The sequence below is a fragment of the Delphinus delphis genome, chromosome 10 (assembly GCF_949987515.2).
Source record: "Delphinus delphis chromosome 10, mDelDel1.2, whole genome shotgun sequence".
In the NCBI taxonomy this organism is placed as follows: domain Eukaryota; kingdom Metazoa; phylum Chordata; class Mammalia; order Artiodactyla; family Delphinidae; genus Delphinus; species Delphinus delphis.
In genome coordinates, this window is record NC_082692.2 from 73,335,530 (window position 1) to 73,354,187 (window position 18,658).

General features: G+C 49.1%; 1 protein-coding gene across 4 annotated transcripts in view; it reads right to left on the minus strand.

Annotated features, from left to right (window-relative positions):
- Positions 1 to 8,241: 8,241 nt before the first annotated feature.
- Positions 8,242 to 18,658, minus strand: part of FAM107A (family with sequence similarity 107 member A) — a 79,730-nt gene continuing 69,313 nt past the window's right edge. For all 4 annotated transcript variants that reach the window (XM_060022789.1, XM_060022786.1, XM_060022787.1 and 1 more), the window contains 3 exons: positions 13,200 to 13,374; positions 11,213 to 11,369; positions 8,242 to 10,722 (listed from right to left, as the gene is read on the minus strand). In XM_060022789.1, the coding sequence (XP_059878772.1) occupies positions 10,615 to 10,722; positions 11,213 to 11,369; positions 13,200 to 13,369 (435 nt within the window). In that variant the 5' untranslated portion in view covers positions 13,370 to 13,374 and the 3' untranslated portion in view covers positions 8,242 to 10,614. The remainder of the gene's footprint in view (positions 10,723 to 11,212; positions 11,370 to 13,199; positions 13,375 to 18,658) is intronic.

Genomic DNA, 18,658 nt, shown 5'->3' on the forward strand with positions numbered 1-18,658 from the left:
CTGTCCACCATATCCCCAAGGTAGCGCCCAGCTTGTGTCCTGAGGAAGGGGCGGGATCCAAACTCTGAGACATCACCTAGCAGGTCCTGCTGGGACTGGGGGGCCTGGACCCTTGGGTCTCCTGCTGCTGTTGGCAATGGCCATACACAAGGTGGTGGCTTCAGGGAAGGTGGCCTTTACCCTGCTGTTTGGAGGGGAAAGTTCTGGGTTCCAGCCTGGCTCTGCCCAGGATTTATGCTATTACTGACTATGGGAGATTACTTAATTTCTCTCTGCCATAGTTTCCACATATTGATTGTCTTGAGATAAAGCTCTTGATTTTTTTAACTGTGTATTTTATTATATGTTTCAAGTGTACGATATAATAATTTGACATCTGTGTACACTACAAAGTGACCACCCCCAAAAGTCTAGTTACCATCAGTCACTATACAGTTAACCCCCTTTACCCCTTTGCTCACCCCTGCAGCCCCCTACCCTTCTGGTAACCACTGACCTGTTCTCTGAATCTGTAGGTTTGTTTGTTTCATGTTTTATTTTAGATTCCACTTATGAGTGAAATCATATGGTATTTGTCTTTGTCCTTCTGACTTATTTCACTTAGTATATACCCTCAAGGTCTATCCATGTTTCCACAAATGCCAGGATTTCCTTCTTTTTTATGGGTGAGTAGTATTTTATTGTATATAGATATACCACATTTTCATTATCCATTCATCCATCCATGGACACCTAGGTTGTCTCCCATATCTTAGCTATTGTAAATAATGCTGCAGTGAACATGGTGGTGCATATATCTTCTCAAATTAGTGTTTTTGTGTTCTTCAGATAAATACCCAGAAGTGCAATAGCTAGATAATATGGTAGTTGTATCCTTAATTTTCTGAGGAATCTCCATACTGTTTTCCATAATGGCTGCACCAATTTACAATATGACCAACAGTGTGTGAAGGTTCCCTTTTTTCCACACCCTCTCCAGTACTTGTTATTTCTTGACTTTTTGATGATGGCCATTCTAACAGGTGTGAGGTGATATCTCATTGTGGCTTTTATTTGCATTTCCCTAATAATTAGTGATGTTGACCATCTTTTCATGTGTCTGTTGGCCATCTGTATGTCTTCTTTGGAAAAGTGTCTATTCAAGTCCTTTGCCCATTTTTAAATCAGGTTGTTTGTTTTGTTGTTGTTGAGTTTTATGAGTCCTTTATCTATTTTGAATATAACCCTTTGTTGAATATATGATTTGCAAATATCTTCTCCCATTCAGTTAGATGGCCTTTTCGTTTTGTTGATAGTTTTCTTCACTGTGCAGAAGGTTTTCAGTTTGATGACGTCCCATTTGTTTATTTTTGCTTTTGTTTCCCTTTGGAGTCAGATCCACAGAAACATCGCTAAGACTGATATTAAGAAGGTTACCACCTATGTTTCCTTATAGGAATTTTATGGTTTCAGATCTCACATTCAATTCTTTAATCCACTTTGAGTTAAGTTTTTTGTATGTAAGATAGTGGTCTCGTTTCATTCTCTTGATATGGCTGTCCAGTTTTCCCAACACCATAATGAAGAGACAGTCCTTTCTCCATTGTGTGTTCTTTGCTCCTTTGTTGTAAATTAGTTGTCCATATATGTGTGAGTTTATTTCTGGGCTCTCAATTCTGTTGCATTGACTTGTGTGTATGTTTTCATGCCAGTACCATGCAGTTTTGATTACTATAGCTTTATAGTATAGTTTGAAATCAGAAAGTGTGATACCTCCAGCTTTGTTCTTTCTCAAGATTGTTTTGACTATTTGGGATCTTTTTTGGTTTCATACACATTTTAGAATTATTTGTTCTAGTTCTGTGAAATATGCCATTGGAATTTTGATAGAGATTGCATTGAATCTGTAGATTGCTTTGGGTAGTATGGACATTTTAATAATATTATCAATAATTATTCCAACCTATGAACATGGAATATTTTTTCATTTATTTGTGTCTTCTTCAATGTCTGTCATCAGTGTCTTATAGTTTTCATGGGCTTCAGTAGTTGCAGCACGTGGGCTCAGTAGTTGTGGCACACGGGCTCAGTAGTTGTGGCTCGTGGGCTCAGTAGTTGTGGCGCATGAGCTTAGTTGCTCCACGGCATGTGGGATCTTCCCAGACCAGGGATCAAACCCATGTCCCCTAAACTGGCAGGCGGATTCTTAACCATTGCGCCACCAGGGAAGTCCCGGTGAGCATCTTTATGATTATTACTTTAAACTGTTTATCAGATAGTTTGTTTACCTCCATTTTATTAAGATCTTTTTTGGGGGGCTTTATCTTGTTCTTTGGTTTGGAACATGTTCCTTTGTCTTCTCATTTTGCCTGACTATATGTGTTCTTCTATATGTATTAGGCAAAACAGCTACCTCTCCCAGTCTTGAAGGAGTGTTCTTGTGTAGGAGATGATTCGTGGGGCCCAGATGCACAGTCCCTCTGGCCACCAGTACCAGCCACTCAAGGGAGTTTCCCTCATGTGGCAGGGCTGGAGCTGCTACATGGGGTGGGCAGGGCAGGACACTGTACACTCACCTGGCCAGGTTGTGGCTTGGCAGCTCCACAGTGTAGGCTGGGCTTGGGGTGCTCAAGCCACTGCTGCATGGGGAGGGCAGGGTGCAGGTTCCTTCAATGTTTGGTAAATTCTGTGTTTAAATAATTTCTTTATCAACTTTGGTGCTGACTCTGCTTTACATGTTTTTGGATATGATCATTTCAGTTTGTTGTACCAAACTATTGAATCCTCTAGTTTAATTTTTTTTTTATTACGAAAAATTGAAAACCTGTCCAAATCTGGAGAGAGCAATATAATGATTCCACAAGTACCTAACACTCAGCTTTAACACTTACCATCTCATGTCTTCCTATTCTTTGTTTTTGACTTTCTATTTCAAAATAACTTTAGACTTTCAGAAGGTTGCAAAAAATAGTAGTAGTTTCTGTACGCCTTTCACCCAGCCACCTCCAGTGTTGACATCTTACATAACTGTGGTGCGGTTAGTGAGAGCAAGAAATTATCATGACATACTACTATTAACTAATCTTCAGAACTTATTTGAGTGTGTTGGAAGGTCCCCAAGATGAACTTCAGGTTCAGTGACTTGCCTGAAGTACTCACAGAACTCAGAAAAGCTGATACACTCATGATCATGGTTTATCACTGCGAAAGGATACAGATTAGAATCAGCAAAGGAAAAGACATAGTGGAGTCCAGGAGAGACCGGGCACGACCTTCCAGTTGTCCGTCCTCTCCCAGTGGAGTTGTATGGACAGCATTTAATTCTCTCTGTGTGGCAACACGCACACTGTACCTATAACCAGGGAAGCTCACCCCAGCCTTGGCGTCCAGGGTTATAGGGCGTGAGTCATAGAGCCCTGGGATGCTGGTGTGGCTGACCTTAGTTACTCAGTCTCCAGCCGCTCCAGAAGCCACACTGATACAGCATGACCCGTGACCCCACGTACATCACATTGTTGGTGTAAACTGCCTGGCGTGGCCCAAGGGCCCAGGTGGACAGAGGTACTCTTTTCAGGCAGGATATTCTAAGAGTTTAGAGGTTGGCTCCCAGGAGCTATCAAGGGCCAGTGCTTTCTTTGGAACGTGCAGGGTTTGAAATCCTGCAGAGCTAGTCATTCACTGCACGTTGAGCTTTGCCAGTTTTCCCACTAATATCTTTTTCCTGGTTCAGGATCCATTCCAGGATCCCACACTGCATTTAATTGTCCTGTCTCCTCCAATTGGTACAGTTCCTCAGTCTTTCTGTGTCTTTATGACCTTGATACTTTGAGGAGTACTGGTGAGGTGTTGTTTTCAGAATGTCCGTCAATTTAGGTTGGGGTGTGAGAAGGTATGGGCGACACCTCCCCCACAAAAGGGACTGGGAGAAGGGCAGAGTGTCTTGGGGTGGCCAGCCATGAGGGAGGGGTGGATGCCAGACAAGCTTAGGGACTAAGAGAAGTAAATGAGTGGAAATAGAGCTTGGAGGGGTCCGCAGTGACAGATATGACAGACAGAATGAAACTACCAAGGAAAGGGAAAACAATAATTAACTTTTACTGAGTGCTGGCCATGTGCCCGTGCCTAACAAATATTTTATATTTGTTAATTCAGCCCTCAACAGTCTGTAAGGCTGGTACTACTGGAACCTTCGTTTAACAGATGAGAAACTCAGAGATGTTAAGTAACTTTTCGAAGGTCACCCATCTGGTGAGTGGCAGAGCCAGATCCCCTACCCAACCCCCAAGTCTAAAGTCTGCCTGACTTTGTGGCCTGGGCTCTTAACAGCCATGCTGTGCTACCTGTCACGATATCCTAACAAGGGGAGAGAGAGGTGGGGAGAGGGAACTTTCATCCCTTGAAATGTGCCAGGCCCTGGGCTAGGTGCTCTGTGTCTGTTCTCTCATGTTCCAGGACCTACCAGGCATATAGTAGGTGCTTAATGCGTGTTTCTCTCCTTCCTGCTCCTTCCCTGAGCTTCCTGGGCCAAGAGCAGGCATGTGGACTCCTGTGTCCCATTTGGCCACTGGCTTCTCTCAAAGCCGTGAATGTCCCTGGGGCCCACTCTGCCTTACCAGATTAGCTTGGGCCGGGCCACCTGCTGGCAGAGAAGGAGGAAGGAGGAAGGTAGATGGCCATTTGGCCTCAGCAGGCTTGCAGAATATTTCCGGCAACAGATGGGAAGGCTTGAACGTGGGTGCTTTGCAAAACTTTCTCCTGAGCCTCCATCAGCAAATGCAGATACGCCAATATAAACGCGCAGGCTCCGGCCAGGTGGATGTGAGTTCACATCTCGCTTTTGCCACCTGCTGGCTGTGTGCTTTTGGGCAGTAGCTTTGCCTCTTTAAACCTCAGGCGCTCCATCTGTAAAATGGAGGTAATGACAGTCCTGGGGGCTGAAACGAGAGAATTCATACAAAGTGTTTAGGCCAGTCCCTGGCACAGACACTAAATGTTCAGTAAGAGCAGATATCATTACCTATGTCACGGATGTGGAAACTGTCGTTCAGCAAGTTGCCCAGACTTGTGACAAGGAGCGATTGGCAGAGGTGGGGCTTGAATCCAGATCCAGGCACAGAATTAACTCTTTACAGGGAAAGCCTGGGACTGACCTTGCAGGGGGAAATGAACAGTTTAGTTCAGGCACACAAAAGCGTGAGCTAGCTGCCTTGGTCCCATGGGAAGCCCTTCCTTGGAGCGGGGAACCCCAGCTAGCTTAGCTGTTGCCAGGCAGCCCAGGAGAGCTGCCAGGGTCCCTCCCTGGGCAATCCTGCTCATCTCTCTTTGCAGGTCCTTTCTGGGAAGTGGATGGGCACACTTAATGAGAGGGCCAGATTTGGAAAACAAGCCCAGCCCCGTGTCCTCTCTGGCGAGTGCCAGCCGATCATCAACTCAAATAACTGTGATGGGCTGAGATGAGGACAGCAACCGCTGGGATGGAGGGGCGCTGTTCTCATGAGGCCCAGCAAAAGGGGGCACCGTAAAACAAGGCCCTGGTGGGAGCAGCGTGGTTGGGTTTGATGGGTCTTTGGGAGCAATGGAACATCAAATGGTTTAGGCCACTGCTCAGCCGCAGGTACAGTTCTGCAAGGGGGCAGGCTGTGATGGTAGATTTTTAAAATTAATTAATTTATTTTTGGTTGCGTTGGGTCTTCGGTGCTGCATGCTTTCTCTAGTTGTGGTGAGCAGGGGCTACTCTTCGCTGTGGTGCACAGGCTTCAGTAGTTGTGGCACACGGGCTCTGTAGTTGTGGCTTGTGGACTCTAGAGCGCAGGCTCAGTAGTTGTGGCGCATGGGCTTTGTTGCTCCGCGGCATGTGGGATCTTCCTGGACCAGGGCTTGAACCCGTGTCCCCTGCATTGGCAGGCGGATTCTTAACCACTGTGCCACCAGGGAAGTCCCCGTGATGGTAGATCTTAACCCGTTGGTTGGCCCCAGAGACTGGTTGGCTTTGGGGGTGGGGGTATGATATTGGGGATGGGGCCATGTCTATAGTGTGTAGATATTCCTCACCCCAGGACTCATGTCAGTCTATGATGGCCTGCATCTATGTTTATGTTAGCCAAATCTCTCAAGTTCAGATGGTCAAAAGGAAGGTGAGATATGTTCCTGAATCTTGTGTCAAAAGGTTAGGATGGCATAGGGACCCCCTAGGAGCCCTTTCTAAGAGCACAGCCTGGCTCTGGTGGAAAAAATGTAGGCTTTGACGACAGATGGCTCTGTGTGAATCTCATCTCTCCCCAGGAATTGTTTTGTGACTTCTGGCAAGTCCTTTAGTTTACCCGAGCCTTGGTTTCTTCATCTGCAAAATGGGGAGGATGATACCAAATTGTTATGAGTGGTGACATTGCTGGCTCTCCATAAATGCCGTGATCATTACTGATACCCATTCACAACTTTTTTGAACACGTACTATGTGCAGAGTCCGTCCTGGCTGGGAGTGGTAAAGATCAGCAGAGTCAGAAGGAGTCCCTCTTTTCATGAGGCTTGGAATTTGGATAATCTCAAGTGTGGTGAGGTTGGCCTGCAAAAGCTCCCTTGGAGCACACACTGCAGAACCAGGGAGGGAGTGTCCCTTCTCCTGAGTTCTTCTGTCTCTCTCCCAGGTTTTGTATTTAGTGCTGGTTTGCCTTTGAAGAGGGTGTCTCCACCCCCAGACCAGGACTTGTGGTCTGCTGAGTGTGAGAGTGTGGCCTCAGTGAGAACAGGGCTTGTGGTCTGCTGAGTGTGAGAGTGTGGCCTCAGTGAGAACAGGGCTTGCTGCTGTCGGCTCCCATTTAGGGCAGGGTCTGCCATCAGAGCTACTGCTGCAGCCTTGTCCTTCTCCAGGGTCTCCAGGACTGGGTGATGGCCTGACCGCTGCCTTCAGGGATGAGCTAACTCTCTGGATGCCTGGAACGTGGTGTGGAGGAGCCATGCAGCTCCAATACGAGTTCTGAAGGCACAAGTGCTAGTAGGGCCCAGGAACACTAACAAAAGCCCAAGAGGCCAAAGGAAAGCTTCTGGACCAAATTGACACCTCTGGGCCAGGGTCGACATTGTGGAGGAAGGATCCAAGTGAGTGATGGTGATGAGGGGCTGAACCTGGGAAGAGGCTGGATGTATTGCAGAAAGAAGAAGAGGGAGAAGGGGCTTCTCATTCACTCATTCATTCAACAAACATTTAGTAAGCACCTGCTATGTGCCCTATGCCCCAAGTGGCCAAATGCCTTTTCTCAAAACCGTGAGTGGGATGGGGCTGGGATTCTTTTCCCTGGGGCCTAGATGCCAGCATGGCACAGGCTAGGCCACTTGCTGGCAGGGAAGGAGGAAGGAGGAAGGCCATTTGGGATTCAGCCGTAAACAAGACAGACAAAAATCTCTGCCCTCATGGAGCTGACATTATCGTTAGGAGAGACACACGAGATAAATAAGTAAAATATATGTTAGACGGTGATAAGTGGTAGGGAGGAAAAATAAGGCAGGGAAAGAAGGGATAGGAAGAGTGTAGGTGATGCTGAGATTTTAGGAGGGGCGACCAAGGGGACCTGGTTTAGAAAGAGCATGAAAAAGACCTGAAGAAAGCGAGGGAGTGAACTGTGCGGCTCTGTGAGGGAAGAACACTCCTGGCCAGGAAATAGCAGGTGAAAAGGCTGGGGGGCGGGGGGCGCATGCCTGGTGGGTGTGAGGCTGGGCTGGCTGGAGCTGCGTGAGGAAGAGGAGAGCAGTGGGAAGTAGGGCCGAGGTTAAGAGAGCTGGACGTATAGGACCTTCTCGGTCACAGGAACGACTCTGTTGGGAGCCAGACGAGTGACAGATCTGCCTTAGATGTTAACGGGATTTTTAACATCTTAACATTTTGACTGCTCTGTTGAGAATAGGCTGTAGGGGGCAGGGGCAGAAGCAGGGAGAACAGTAGGAGGAGGCCACTGCAATAATCCCGATGTTTTATTTCCCACTGTGCCCCCAGCACGTGGCATGTTTCCTGGCACAGAGCAGACACTCAACAAATGCTTACTGAATGACGTGTGAATTAGCGATGCCCAAATACCGGTTCTCAGACTGGTGCCGTGTAGGCTATATGGAAAAAGTGTAGACAAACAGATCCCAGGCACTGTTGCTGGGGATCCTGATCCAGTAGGTTTCTGATGGCAAAGAGGAATTTGGCTTTTCAGTACAGTCTGCAGTTAATTCTGGGCAGCAGGGTTGGCCTTCTGTGTCAGCTAGGAATGCTTTTGGCTGCAGGGAACAGAGAACAACCAGCAATGGCTTAAACAAGAGGGTTTTATTTTTATTTACAAGAATTCTGGAGGAGGATGGCTGCTGGCATTGGCTTGGTCAGGTGATGACAGGTCAATGTTTCTAAAATTCTCTTGGCCATTTTCTCATTGTAGCAAGATGGCTGCTGTGGCTCCAGGCATCCCATCATCAAGGTAGGAAGAAGGGAGGAGCAGGGAGTTGTTACCCAGTCTGTCTCTTTTATCAGAAAAACATAAGCTTTCCTAGGAGCCCCTGCAGACTTTGTCTTAAATTTCACTGGCCATACCTGGTCACATGGTCACCCCAAGTTGTAAAGGAGGCTGTAACAGTGAGACTCTGTATTTACAGCCTCTACAATGGGAGATGGCTGGAGAGAAGGAGTTGGGGCTGACCACTGGGGAGTGATCAAGGGTGTCTGCCATGGCTCCATGGACGACATGGTACTTGAGTTTCCTTCTACTTCTGGGGCTTTGTCTCCATGATTTGCCACCTCTGTGGAGCACCTATGGGGCCCACAGAGTGAAATCCCAAGCATCCCCTTGAAGGGGCCTACTTCATCCTAGATACTCAGTCTTGCTTTCCCTGTCTGAACACCCCACAGGGGACAGCTTCTTTGGGGAAGGGGTGGCCTTTATTTAGGGACTGTGCATTTTTAGCATTCTCTCACCTGGCAGACATTTAAAACAGTATTACCATCTTCTCACTGAGACTGTCACATTTGAGAGACTTTTAGAGCCGCCGCCCCCCACAGGAAAAGGATGATGTCTTTAGTCCCTCTCCAGCCACCCAGTTAGGCCTAAGACCAGGATGATCCCTTTCCTCCCACCTTTGGTCCAAGTATCAAAGGGCATCCCAGCGGTAGCTCTTTCTGGTAGCTCTGTGCCAGTCTTGGGGTGTGAAAGGAAATGCTTTTCTAGCACTGCCCTGCTACCTTGGATGATGGGTTTACAAAGCCAGAGGCAGGGACTTCAGGGGAAAAAGAAACAGGCCCGGTTTAGTCTCTAAATCTTTAAATATGGGATAGGAGCAAAAGGCTGAAACATTTGGTCTCGCGTTGGGAAGGGCGTTTTGAGGAAGAATGGGTGAATTCACTGAAGCTGGCCCAGGTGATGGAAACCAAATAGGGGTGGGTCCCAGGTGCAGAGGCTGGAAATGGGGACTCAACGGGACCGGTTTGGAAGGGTGGCTGTAGGGTCTTCAAACCATTTTTTATATTTTCAGAAGCCTATTGGAAATCACGTTATAATTTGCTCTTCATAGGCTTCGGGAAAAGGTTTAAAAGAAAAGTTTTGTGGGAGTCTTTGGCTAGAATTGCATCAGTGTGGTAAGAAATGCAGATTGGCGATTACATACATTTCTGGTCACATAACACAATTTGCTAGGCAAGAGCCTTCCCAGGCCTGAGGTCCCTGGGGTGGGTGGAAAATAAGGAGCCCTTGGGGGCTGTGGTGGCAGGTGGGAATCTCCAGGGCAGAGGGCCGTGGGCGCTGTGGGGCAGAGATGGCCTCATTGACCACCCCTGGACGCTCCAGCCTTGCCGGGTACAGTGTGGGCCTCAGCCCAGCAGTCTAGGAGCTTCTTAGCAATGAGAATCTCAGCCCGCACCCCAAATCTACTGACCCAAAAGCCGGTCTTTTAGCAAGATCCCCAGTAATTTATAGGCACTGTGAAGTTTGAGAAGCACTGTTCTAGCCGTCCAGTAGCGGAAGGGCTGCAGCCCTGGCTAGGTGTGGTTACAGGGCCTGGAGAGGGTGGGGCTGTGGAGAGGAGAAGATAAAGGCATGGGGGTGGGGAAAGGCTGGCAGAGTCTGAGAAAGAAGCTGTCGTCGTTAGACAGACCCGTCCTCCCCTCAGGCGGCTTGCAGAGCCGGCATCCCGGGATGCTCTGCTGAGCTGCCCCACACCGGGCTGCAGAGACCACCCCAGGCAGGGAAGTTCTTGGAGACCTGGGAGCTGGGCTGCCCAGAGAAGCAGGGCCCCATGGGGCCTGGGCAGAACGGACGGCCTGTCCAGCCAGAGATGCCCCTGTCCCTTCTCAACTCTGCCAGAAAAATCTTGGCAGAGCTCAGAAGCCCCCTCAGGGAGAAGTGCCTGGTGAAAGTTTTCCCAGCAGTGGCTTCTTCTTGGAGCAGGAGGGATGAGTACTCAGAACGAAAAGGCTGGGAGCTCAGGAGCCCCCATCTTCGGGGGGTTGGGGGGAGGGCGGCCCTCTGAGACAACGCATTTTACAGAAGCGAGTGTGACCATCACAGATGTGTCAATACCAGGGGCCCAGGGCTGCCGGCTACAGCAGGGCTGCAGGAAGGTGTGGGGACCAGGGGCGGGCTGCAGGGGGCGCTGGAGCTCCAGCAGCTGGCTCTAAAGCGCTCTCTCTTCACGGGTCAGGGTGGTGATTCTCCGCAGGTTTTCCCTGACTTTAATAAATTCGGGGGCATGGTCCTCTTCCTTTTCTGGTGGTTTTTCCAGCTGAAGGAGAGAGAAACAGAGATGTGAAGTGGGTGGGCTAGGGGAATTCCCATTCTCAAAAGCCACTGGGTTTGGACCAAGGGTCCTCTCTGGGGAAACAGAATGGGGATCAGTTTTGCCCCCAGCCTGGTAGCTGGGGGGAACAGAGCATGAGACTGTTTTCTCCCCGTGAAGCCTGGTTCAGATTGCTAACCTCGTTTCTAAAATGGGAACTCCACCGAGCTCACGGGGCAGTTGAGAGAAGGCAATCAGAATCAGCATGCAATACATTGGGCCCATGAGGAAACTGAGGTTCAGAGAGAGGAAGCCACTGGCCCAAAGTCACACAGCAAAGGGAGTGGCAGAGTGAGGACTCAGGCCAGGGGTGGACTCCTGGTGCAGTCCCCATTTTGCTCAACCTCATGGTCAGCTGTGGCCGCATGCGGAGCTCCTCCCTGGGCCAGGACAGTCTTGGAGGAGGCGTGGGCCGGGTCTGGGGGCCCCCACCCACCTGGCTCAGCCTCTGCTGCCGTTTCAGGAGCTCCTGCTCAAAGGGGCACTGCAAGCGCTTGGCCTCCAGTTCCTCCTTCTTCTTCTTGATGAGCTGGTTCCGCCGGCGGTGCTCCAGGACACGTTGCAGCTCCGGCTTGCTGTCCACGCCCAGGCCCCTGGGGTGGTGGGAGGAGGTGTTTGTTAGGAGACCCCCAACTTCTCCCCACCCAGGGCTACACCCTGCACAGACATCAACCTATACCATTACATCGTGCAATCCTCCTGCTAGCCCGGGGAGGTGAAACCATTACTGTCCCATTATACAGGGAAGGGAAGCGAGGCTCCTAGGATTTAAGACACGTGTCCAAGTCACAGCTGTGAAGGGACTGAATGAGGATTTGCACCTACGCCTGTGTAAGTTCAGAGGCCAGGTTTTATGATATTACTGGTTATTTTCTCAGGATGAGTTTCTAGAGGTAGAGCTGCTGGGTCAGGCGCTTTTAAAAGATTTTGGATACATATTCCCGTCTTGTTCCTTAGAAAAGATTATCCACTTTATACTTCCGTCAACAGTATACAAGAGCATCTGTTTCTCCCTATTGTCACTATCCGATCTTTTTGTATTTGAGAATCTGGTAGGCAAAAAATATCTGGTTTTCCTTTGTTTCTTTGATTGCTAGTCACATGGACCAGCCTTGGAGATGTTTGCCAGCTACTTGCATTTCTTCTTTTGCGACCTAACCATACCTATCATTTTCTCCTTATGAATTTATAAGAGGTACATATGTATTTTTATCATTTATATAGCAAATATTTCCCCTGATTTGTCTTTAGGCTTTTGTTTAATTGTGGTGATTTTAAACGGGATGACTCTAAAAGGCAACCTGAGAAAATACTCATAATACACAGTCAGCCCTTTGTTTCCGCGGATCAGATCGGTGGTTGGCTGACTCCGGGGATACGGAGGGCTGGCTGTACTAGGCCATTTTAAATACATAAGGGACTGGAGCATCTGTGGATTTGGGGTTCTGTGGGGGGTTCCAGAACCAACCCTCTGTGGATACAGAGAGACTGCTGTGACTAGGAGGTGGGGGTGGGCACAACACGGAGGAGGCAAAGTGAGATCTGAGGAAGGGATGTTGCGCACAACTGAAAACAAGAATGAAAATCACAGCCAGCGCCAATACCAAAAACGGCCAGTAGAGGGAGCTTCAAAGGCACTGCGGCCTTCGTCCTGGTGCTCTGGCCTCGGAGGGGCGGAAAGCTCAGCCTCCCTCTCCCCTTCCCCACAATCTCTCTCAATAATCCAGTCTCAGCCCTGATGCCCCAAGCCTGCCTTGCTCATTGCATGCTCCTGGCCTCCTTGCTCCACTCATACCCCCTCCACGACTGTGACACCCCTGCTTGAGACCCTTCACAGGTCCACATGTCTCTTCTGGCCTACCTTACAATCTTTGCTCCAGCCACTCTGAGCTACTCCTGTCTCCTGTCCGTTCGCACATGCTTATCCATCTGCTGGGAACATACTTGCTTCTACCGGCCAATGTCCCCCTCCTAAGCTGGCTGACTTGTGCCCACCCTTCGGGCCTTGACCTCATGGAGGAAGTGATAGTATCTTGGAACACTGCCTGGCGGCTCCTCTGGGGTCGCAGGCCCATTTATGGCCCCATCCAAGCACCCATCCTACCACCTGGTATGCATCTATCTCCTCTGTGAGGGCAGGAACTGGGTCCCATTCCTTCTTGTAGCCCCAAGTCTGGGCACGGTGCCTCGCACATGGTAAATGCACCTGGAGGGCAGCTACAGGTAGGTAGCTGGGTGGGAGAACAGGGCCTTTGGACCTTCCCAGTGTCTGCTGGTGACCATGTGGGGCGCCCTTTGACCTCCTCAGCCTCTAGGAGCCCCAGGATGACTACCAGGCCTGCCTTTCGTGAGGGGCACCTCCCCGCGCCTCAGCAGGCCTGAGGGGGTGCTTGCCAGACTAGGCAGCCGAACTCCACTCCCACCTCCTGTGATTCATGAGCAGCTCTCGGTGCAGCTCCTGGTGGCTCCGGGAGGCCTTCACGGGGTTCAGCAGCTTCTTGGGCTTGATGAGCTCCGGGTTCCACTCTCTGTATTCCTGCCGGGCCATCAGGCCTCCGATGTCCGCCCGCTCCCTCTGGATCTCCGAGTACATGGAGGCTGTAGAAGTGACAGGGGAGTTGGTCAGAGCTGGGCCCAGTCTCACCCATTCTCCTGGGCACAGCTGAAGGGCAAGGGCTTTGGCGTTAGATGGATCTCAGCTCACTGTGCGGCCCTGGGCAAGCGACTTGCCTTTCCGAGCCTTGGTTTCCTCATTTGTGAAGTGAAGATAATTGAGCCTGTGCACAGGGTTGTAAGGACTGGAGATGATGGCTGTAAAGTGGGGTATAGAAAAGTGCTACTTTTCTTGACCCCTAAAAGTGGGGTCACAAAGTATATGGGTTGACGCATGCAAATGTTTTTGGCCTGACTTTGAAAACTTTTCCCTCCTATAAAAGGAATTCTGTTTCTCATTGAGCTTGTATCAGAAAAAGAAAAGATATTTAAAAAGAGCAATATGTACTTGTTAAGGATAATTTGGATAAATGCAGTGATCAAAAGAAAATATCACCCCTTATTGTCCAACTTCCCTATCTGTAGTTCCAAATTTCCTCATGGACATGTCCAGCTTTTCACTTTCTCCAGACCAAAGAGGAGGGTATGAAATCCCAGGACTGCCATGTCTACTTACAAAGGGTTGAGAGTGGGAGTGGGGATTTTTTTTTTTTTTTTTTTTTGCGGTACGCGGGCCTGTCATTGTCGTGGCCTCTCCCGTTGCGGAGCACAGGCTCCGGACGCGCAGGCTCAGCGGCCCTGGCTCACGGGCCCAGCTGCTCCCCAGCATGTGGGATTTTCCTGGACCGGGGCCCGAACCCGTGTCCCCTGCATCGGCAGGTGGACTCTCAACCACTGAGCCACCCGGGAAGCCCGAGGGTGGGGATTTTTAAGAAAAAGTCTCAAGAGGGTGACACAGACTGGCCAGTAGCTGCATGTAGTATTTAGAGTGAAAATTTAGGCCTTGGCTCTGCTCCCTTCATGAGTCCCACTTTTCTGAGGTTGAGCCTCTACTATACGCTAGGCGTTGGCAGTGTCTGGTCTGTTATATAGTAGGCACTCAATAAATATTTGTTGGCAATTTAAAATAAAAGCTTTGAGGTTGTACAGATGAGAAAACTGATGCTCAGGGAGGTTGGTCTTGGGGAACCAGTGCTTTAAGGCATGTGGTTTCCATGATGCAACTGAGGGGCTGTGTTCCCACTGCATACGTCAGGCTCTAGTCCCCCTCTTAAAAACCACCAACCACCATGTTGCCTGTGGACAGACCCTCACTTCTTCCCTCCCACTGGGAAGAGGATGAAAGCCATTTTCTGCTTGATGAACAGGAGTTCTCCAAGTAAACTAGACAGGGATGGTGGTCTGTGCAAGAACCTGGAAGTGGGTAATAGGTCAGTGGGGTTGGAAAACACAGGAGGAGGGGGTTTGATGGGGTGCAGATTGCAAGGTGACATGTTAGGGAATGTGGGCATCAAAGGGGAGATGATGCTTTGCAAATGGTAGCACACCAGACACACCAGAAATGTTTGGCATTTCTCTTATTACCTACTGCCGGGTGCTGTGAGGAGGATTGAGACCCCATTTGTAAAGATGCTGTGTAAACTGAGAAAAGTGTTAATCTTGCTACATCCAAAATATAATAATTAAGTGTCAGAGCCTAGAGACATGGTTGCTAATTTTCTTTCTTGAATTCCCATTCTCAAAACTTCTAAAATGAGAATTCTAATTAATTTTCTTTTTTCAGAAGGCTATTTGTTTTTCAGGTTATATCTTTCTTAATTTTTTGGTCCTTAAAAAATGATTGTGGTAGGGTTTAGTAGTTAGTTAAAAACAAACAGTTGGCTATATCAACCCCCTCCTCCTTTAAAAATGTGGATATTTTCTTAGTCTGGGATTAAGTTGTTTGGGAGCCAGTGTGTTAGAATATCTTGATTCAGATTGGAGTTTGGGGAATTTTTCCCCCTTCCACTGCCTTTTCCCATTACCAAGTCTCACCAGTCCTTTATCTGAGTAATTCTTAGCTACACTCTTTTCTTCCTATGTGCTCAGCTCTCATCTTTCCCAGCCCATTATCACACCACACTAATTGCTTCAGCTCCTTGGCTAGTCGTCCTGCCCTTAATTCCTGTGTGCCCCCAAACCTTCCAAAGCTTCAGAATTTTTTATCAGTCACACCATCTTTAAAACAACTAACTGTATGTTGCCAAAGCAATGAGTTAGGAAACAGAAATAAATTATATAACTTTAGGAAAGGAGAGGGCAGAATTAATATTTGCATAAGATATCACTATATGCACCCAGAATTCCCAAATGGATTAACAGAAAAGCTCTTGGAACTAATGAGAAAATTCAAGTGTGGCCAGATACAAAACAGGTCCACAAAACCAAGAGCTCCTGCATAACAGGAATGGCCATTGAGAAAGTACACAATCATACAATTATTCATTCATCCTACCATATGTTAGAGTTTCTATAATCTGCCAGGTATGGTGGTAGACAGAGATGAACTAAACAGGCAAGGCTCCCACTCCCACAGAGCTGACATTCTGCTAGGGAGGCAGACAGCAAACATGTACACAAACCAACAAAAATAAATGATTGCAAATCGCAAGGAGCCTGCTCAGGGAATTGGGGGGGTGGCGGGCGGCGCTAGGATAGAGACTAACAGGAGGACCCTCCTTCAGCCAGGTGCAGCAAGAGGGCCTCTCTGGGAGGTGACCTTTAAGATGTGACGGTTGAGAAGGAAGAGGGAGCCTGTGTGGGGCAGAGGGAACAGCATGGGTGGGAACAGCATGGGTGACTCACGTACCTTGAACAAGCTACGTCTGTTCAGAAAACAAAAAGGCATAGTGTGTCTGCAGTGGCGTGAGGGAGTGACCCAGAGCATGGAGTGAGGGTGGACGGGTGGTTTCAAGTTGGGGAAAGATCGCCTCTGATTTGATTTTAAGAAGGTCATTCTCACTGCTGTGTGGGGGGAAAACTGTGAGCAGGTTTTGAGAATTTTTGATATGACTTTGGTTTCTTTTACTTCCAATGGGCAGCCTCTGTCTTTCCCATTAAATTCGAGGAGAAACATCTGACTGGCCAGGCTGCGGACCTTCATTTCAAAGGTCATCCGCGAGCCAATGAGTTGGCCGCCCCGGGGCCAGTCCTCAGCCCAGCAGGGACCACACAGGATCGTGCTTACAAGGGGGCCCTGCAAATTATGTAGCCAGTCCTGCACCCCAGGTCCAATCAATTTGCAGCTCTGGTTCAAGGATCTGCTCTAGGCATATTTAAAAAAAAAAAAAAAAAAATCAGTGGTGAGGTGTGGGAGATGATGTTTTGCTGAGACCAGGGTGGTGTGGTCACTGAGGCAGGAATCCTGAAGGATGTGGCTGGTTCTTCAGCTCAGAGCTGCAACTTGGGAAAACTGCTGCTGTTGCCAGTTAGGGTTCTAAACTCCAGCAAAACATGTGTGAGATCCATGGACGTGTGCGTGTGGCCCCCAGGGTTTAGACAGCTGCTGAGCCAACCTTCCTGCCTTTAATTTAATTAAAAGAGGCCTCCATGTAGAAGAGCCTCACATAGGTGTTGGAATAAAAGAGGCTGCTCAACAAAGCACAGGAGCTAGGCCAGGAAAATCGGGCTCTCTTGGGGATCAGCTGGGCCCCCTGAGCAGAGGAGGGGTCCATTCTCAGGGCTGCTCTGGCCAGGTCTCTCAGGCTGCTGGGGTGTCCTCAGAGATCCGAGACTTTGGGGGAGGTGGCCGTGATGGGGCAAAGATGTGAGGTAAGGTGAGCGTAAGGTCATCTCTGAAAAGAAAAAGGTGAACGCCCCAAGGAAGAGCTGGCAGGGAAGAAGACCAGTTGAAGAGAAAGTTGAGTAGCTAATGAATATCCTTCACTGGTTGTCAAAGAAAGGCAGAATAATGTTGGAGCCATTAGAACCTGGGTTGAATGCTGGCTCAGCCCGTTCCTAGCCATGGGCAAGTGTACCTATCCTCTGCAGCAGGAGTCCAAAAACTATAGTCTTTGGGTCAAATCCAACCCCTTTGGAACAAAGCCATACCCACTCATTACTTATTGTGTGCGGCTGCTTCCTCTAGAACAGCAGCGTTGAGGAGGTGTGACAGCTGCTCTTTATCAGCACGCTTCTTCATGAGGTTGTTACAAAACAAAGGAGGTGATACTTGCATGGTGCTTGGCAAGTTAGTGCCTAGCACTGAGTCGAGCACTCGATAAGTGCCGGCTACTAGAGCTGCCACATACAGTGAGGCAGGTTGTGCACTGAACAACTCCAGGGCCTCACTCCTATAGATGAAACTGAGTGGGGCCACCTCGTTAGCCGTTATTAATAAGCACGATTAAAATATCCAACTTCTAGTCTTGGATGGAGCATTCTCCTTAAAAACTGTACTAGTTAAATCAGTGGATTTTAACCCTGGCTGCATACTGACATCATCAGAGGGAGTTTAAAAAATACCAATGTCTGAGTCCTACCCTGGGATTCTGATTTAATTGGCCTGGGAGACAGCTTGGCCTTTGGGATTTTAAAAAACTCCCCAAGGGGGTGGAGATAAGATGGCAGAGTAGAAGGACATGAGCTCACCTCCTCTCATGGAAACACCAAAGTCACAACTAACTGCTGAACAACCGTCAACAAAAGAATGCTGGGTGACTGTACCAGCATCCTGGATGGCGACCGAGACCCAGATATTTGGAGCTGCCGGATGTCACATCACATCATGGGAGAGGACTTTCCAAGATGGCAGAGGAGGCCATGGAATTCATCTCTCCCCACAGACACATCAAGAATACACGTACAGGGCTTCCCTGGTGGCGCAGTAGTTGGGACTCCGCCTGCCGATGCAGGGGACGTGGGTTCGTGCCCCGGTCTGGGAGGATCCCACATATGCCACGGAGCAGCTGGGCCCATGAGCCATGGCCACTGAGCCTGCGCGTCCGGAGCCTGTGCTCCACAACGGGAGAGGCCCGCGTACCGCAAAAAAAAAGAATACATCTACAAATGGAACAAGTCTCACAGAGCACCTGATGAACACTAGCAGAGGACCCCAGACACCTAAAGGGATAAGAAAGATCCCCACATAACCGGGTAGGACAAACAAAAGAAGAAGGGAAAAGGAAGAGGAGAGGAAGCAGGATGGGACCTGTGCCCCTGGTGGGGAGCTGAAGGTGAGGAGAGGTTGCTGCATCTGGGGAAGGCCCCTCACCGGCAGGGAGATCAGCTGGGACAGAAGGGGAGCCTTGGGGGGCTCGGAGGAGAGCCCAGCAACCAGTCTCTGGCTGTCAGGACAGGGAGAGACCTACACAGATGGTCTGTGCCACAGCCCTGCATGCCCCAGCCTGAG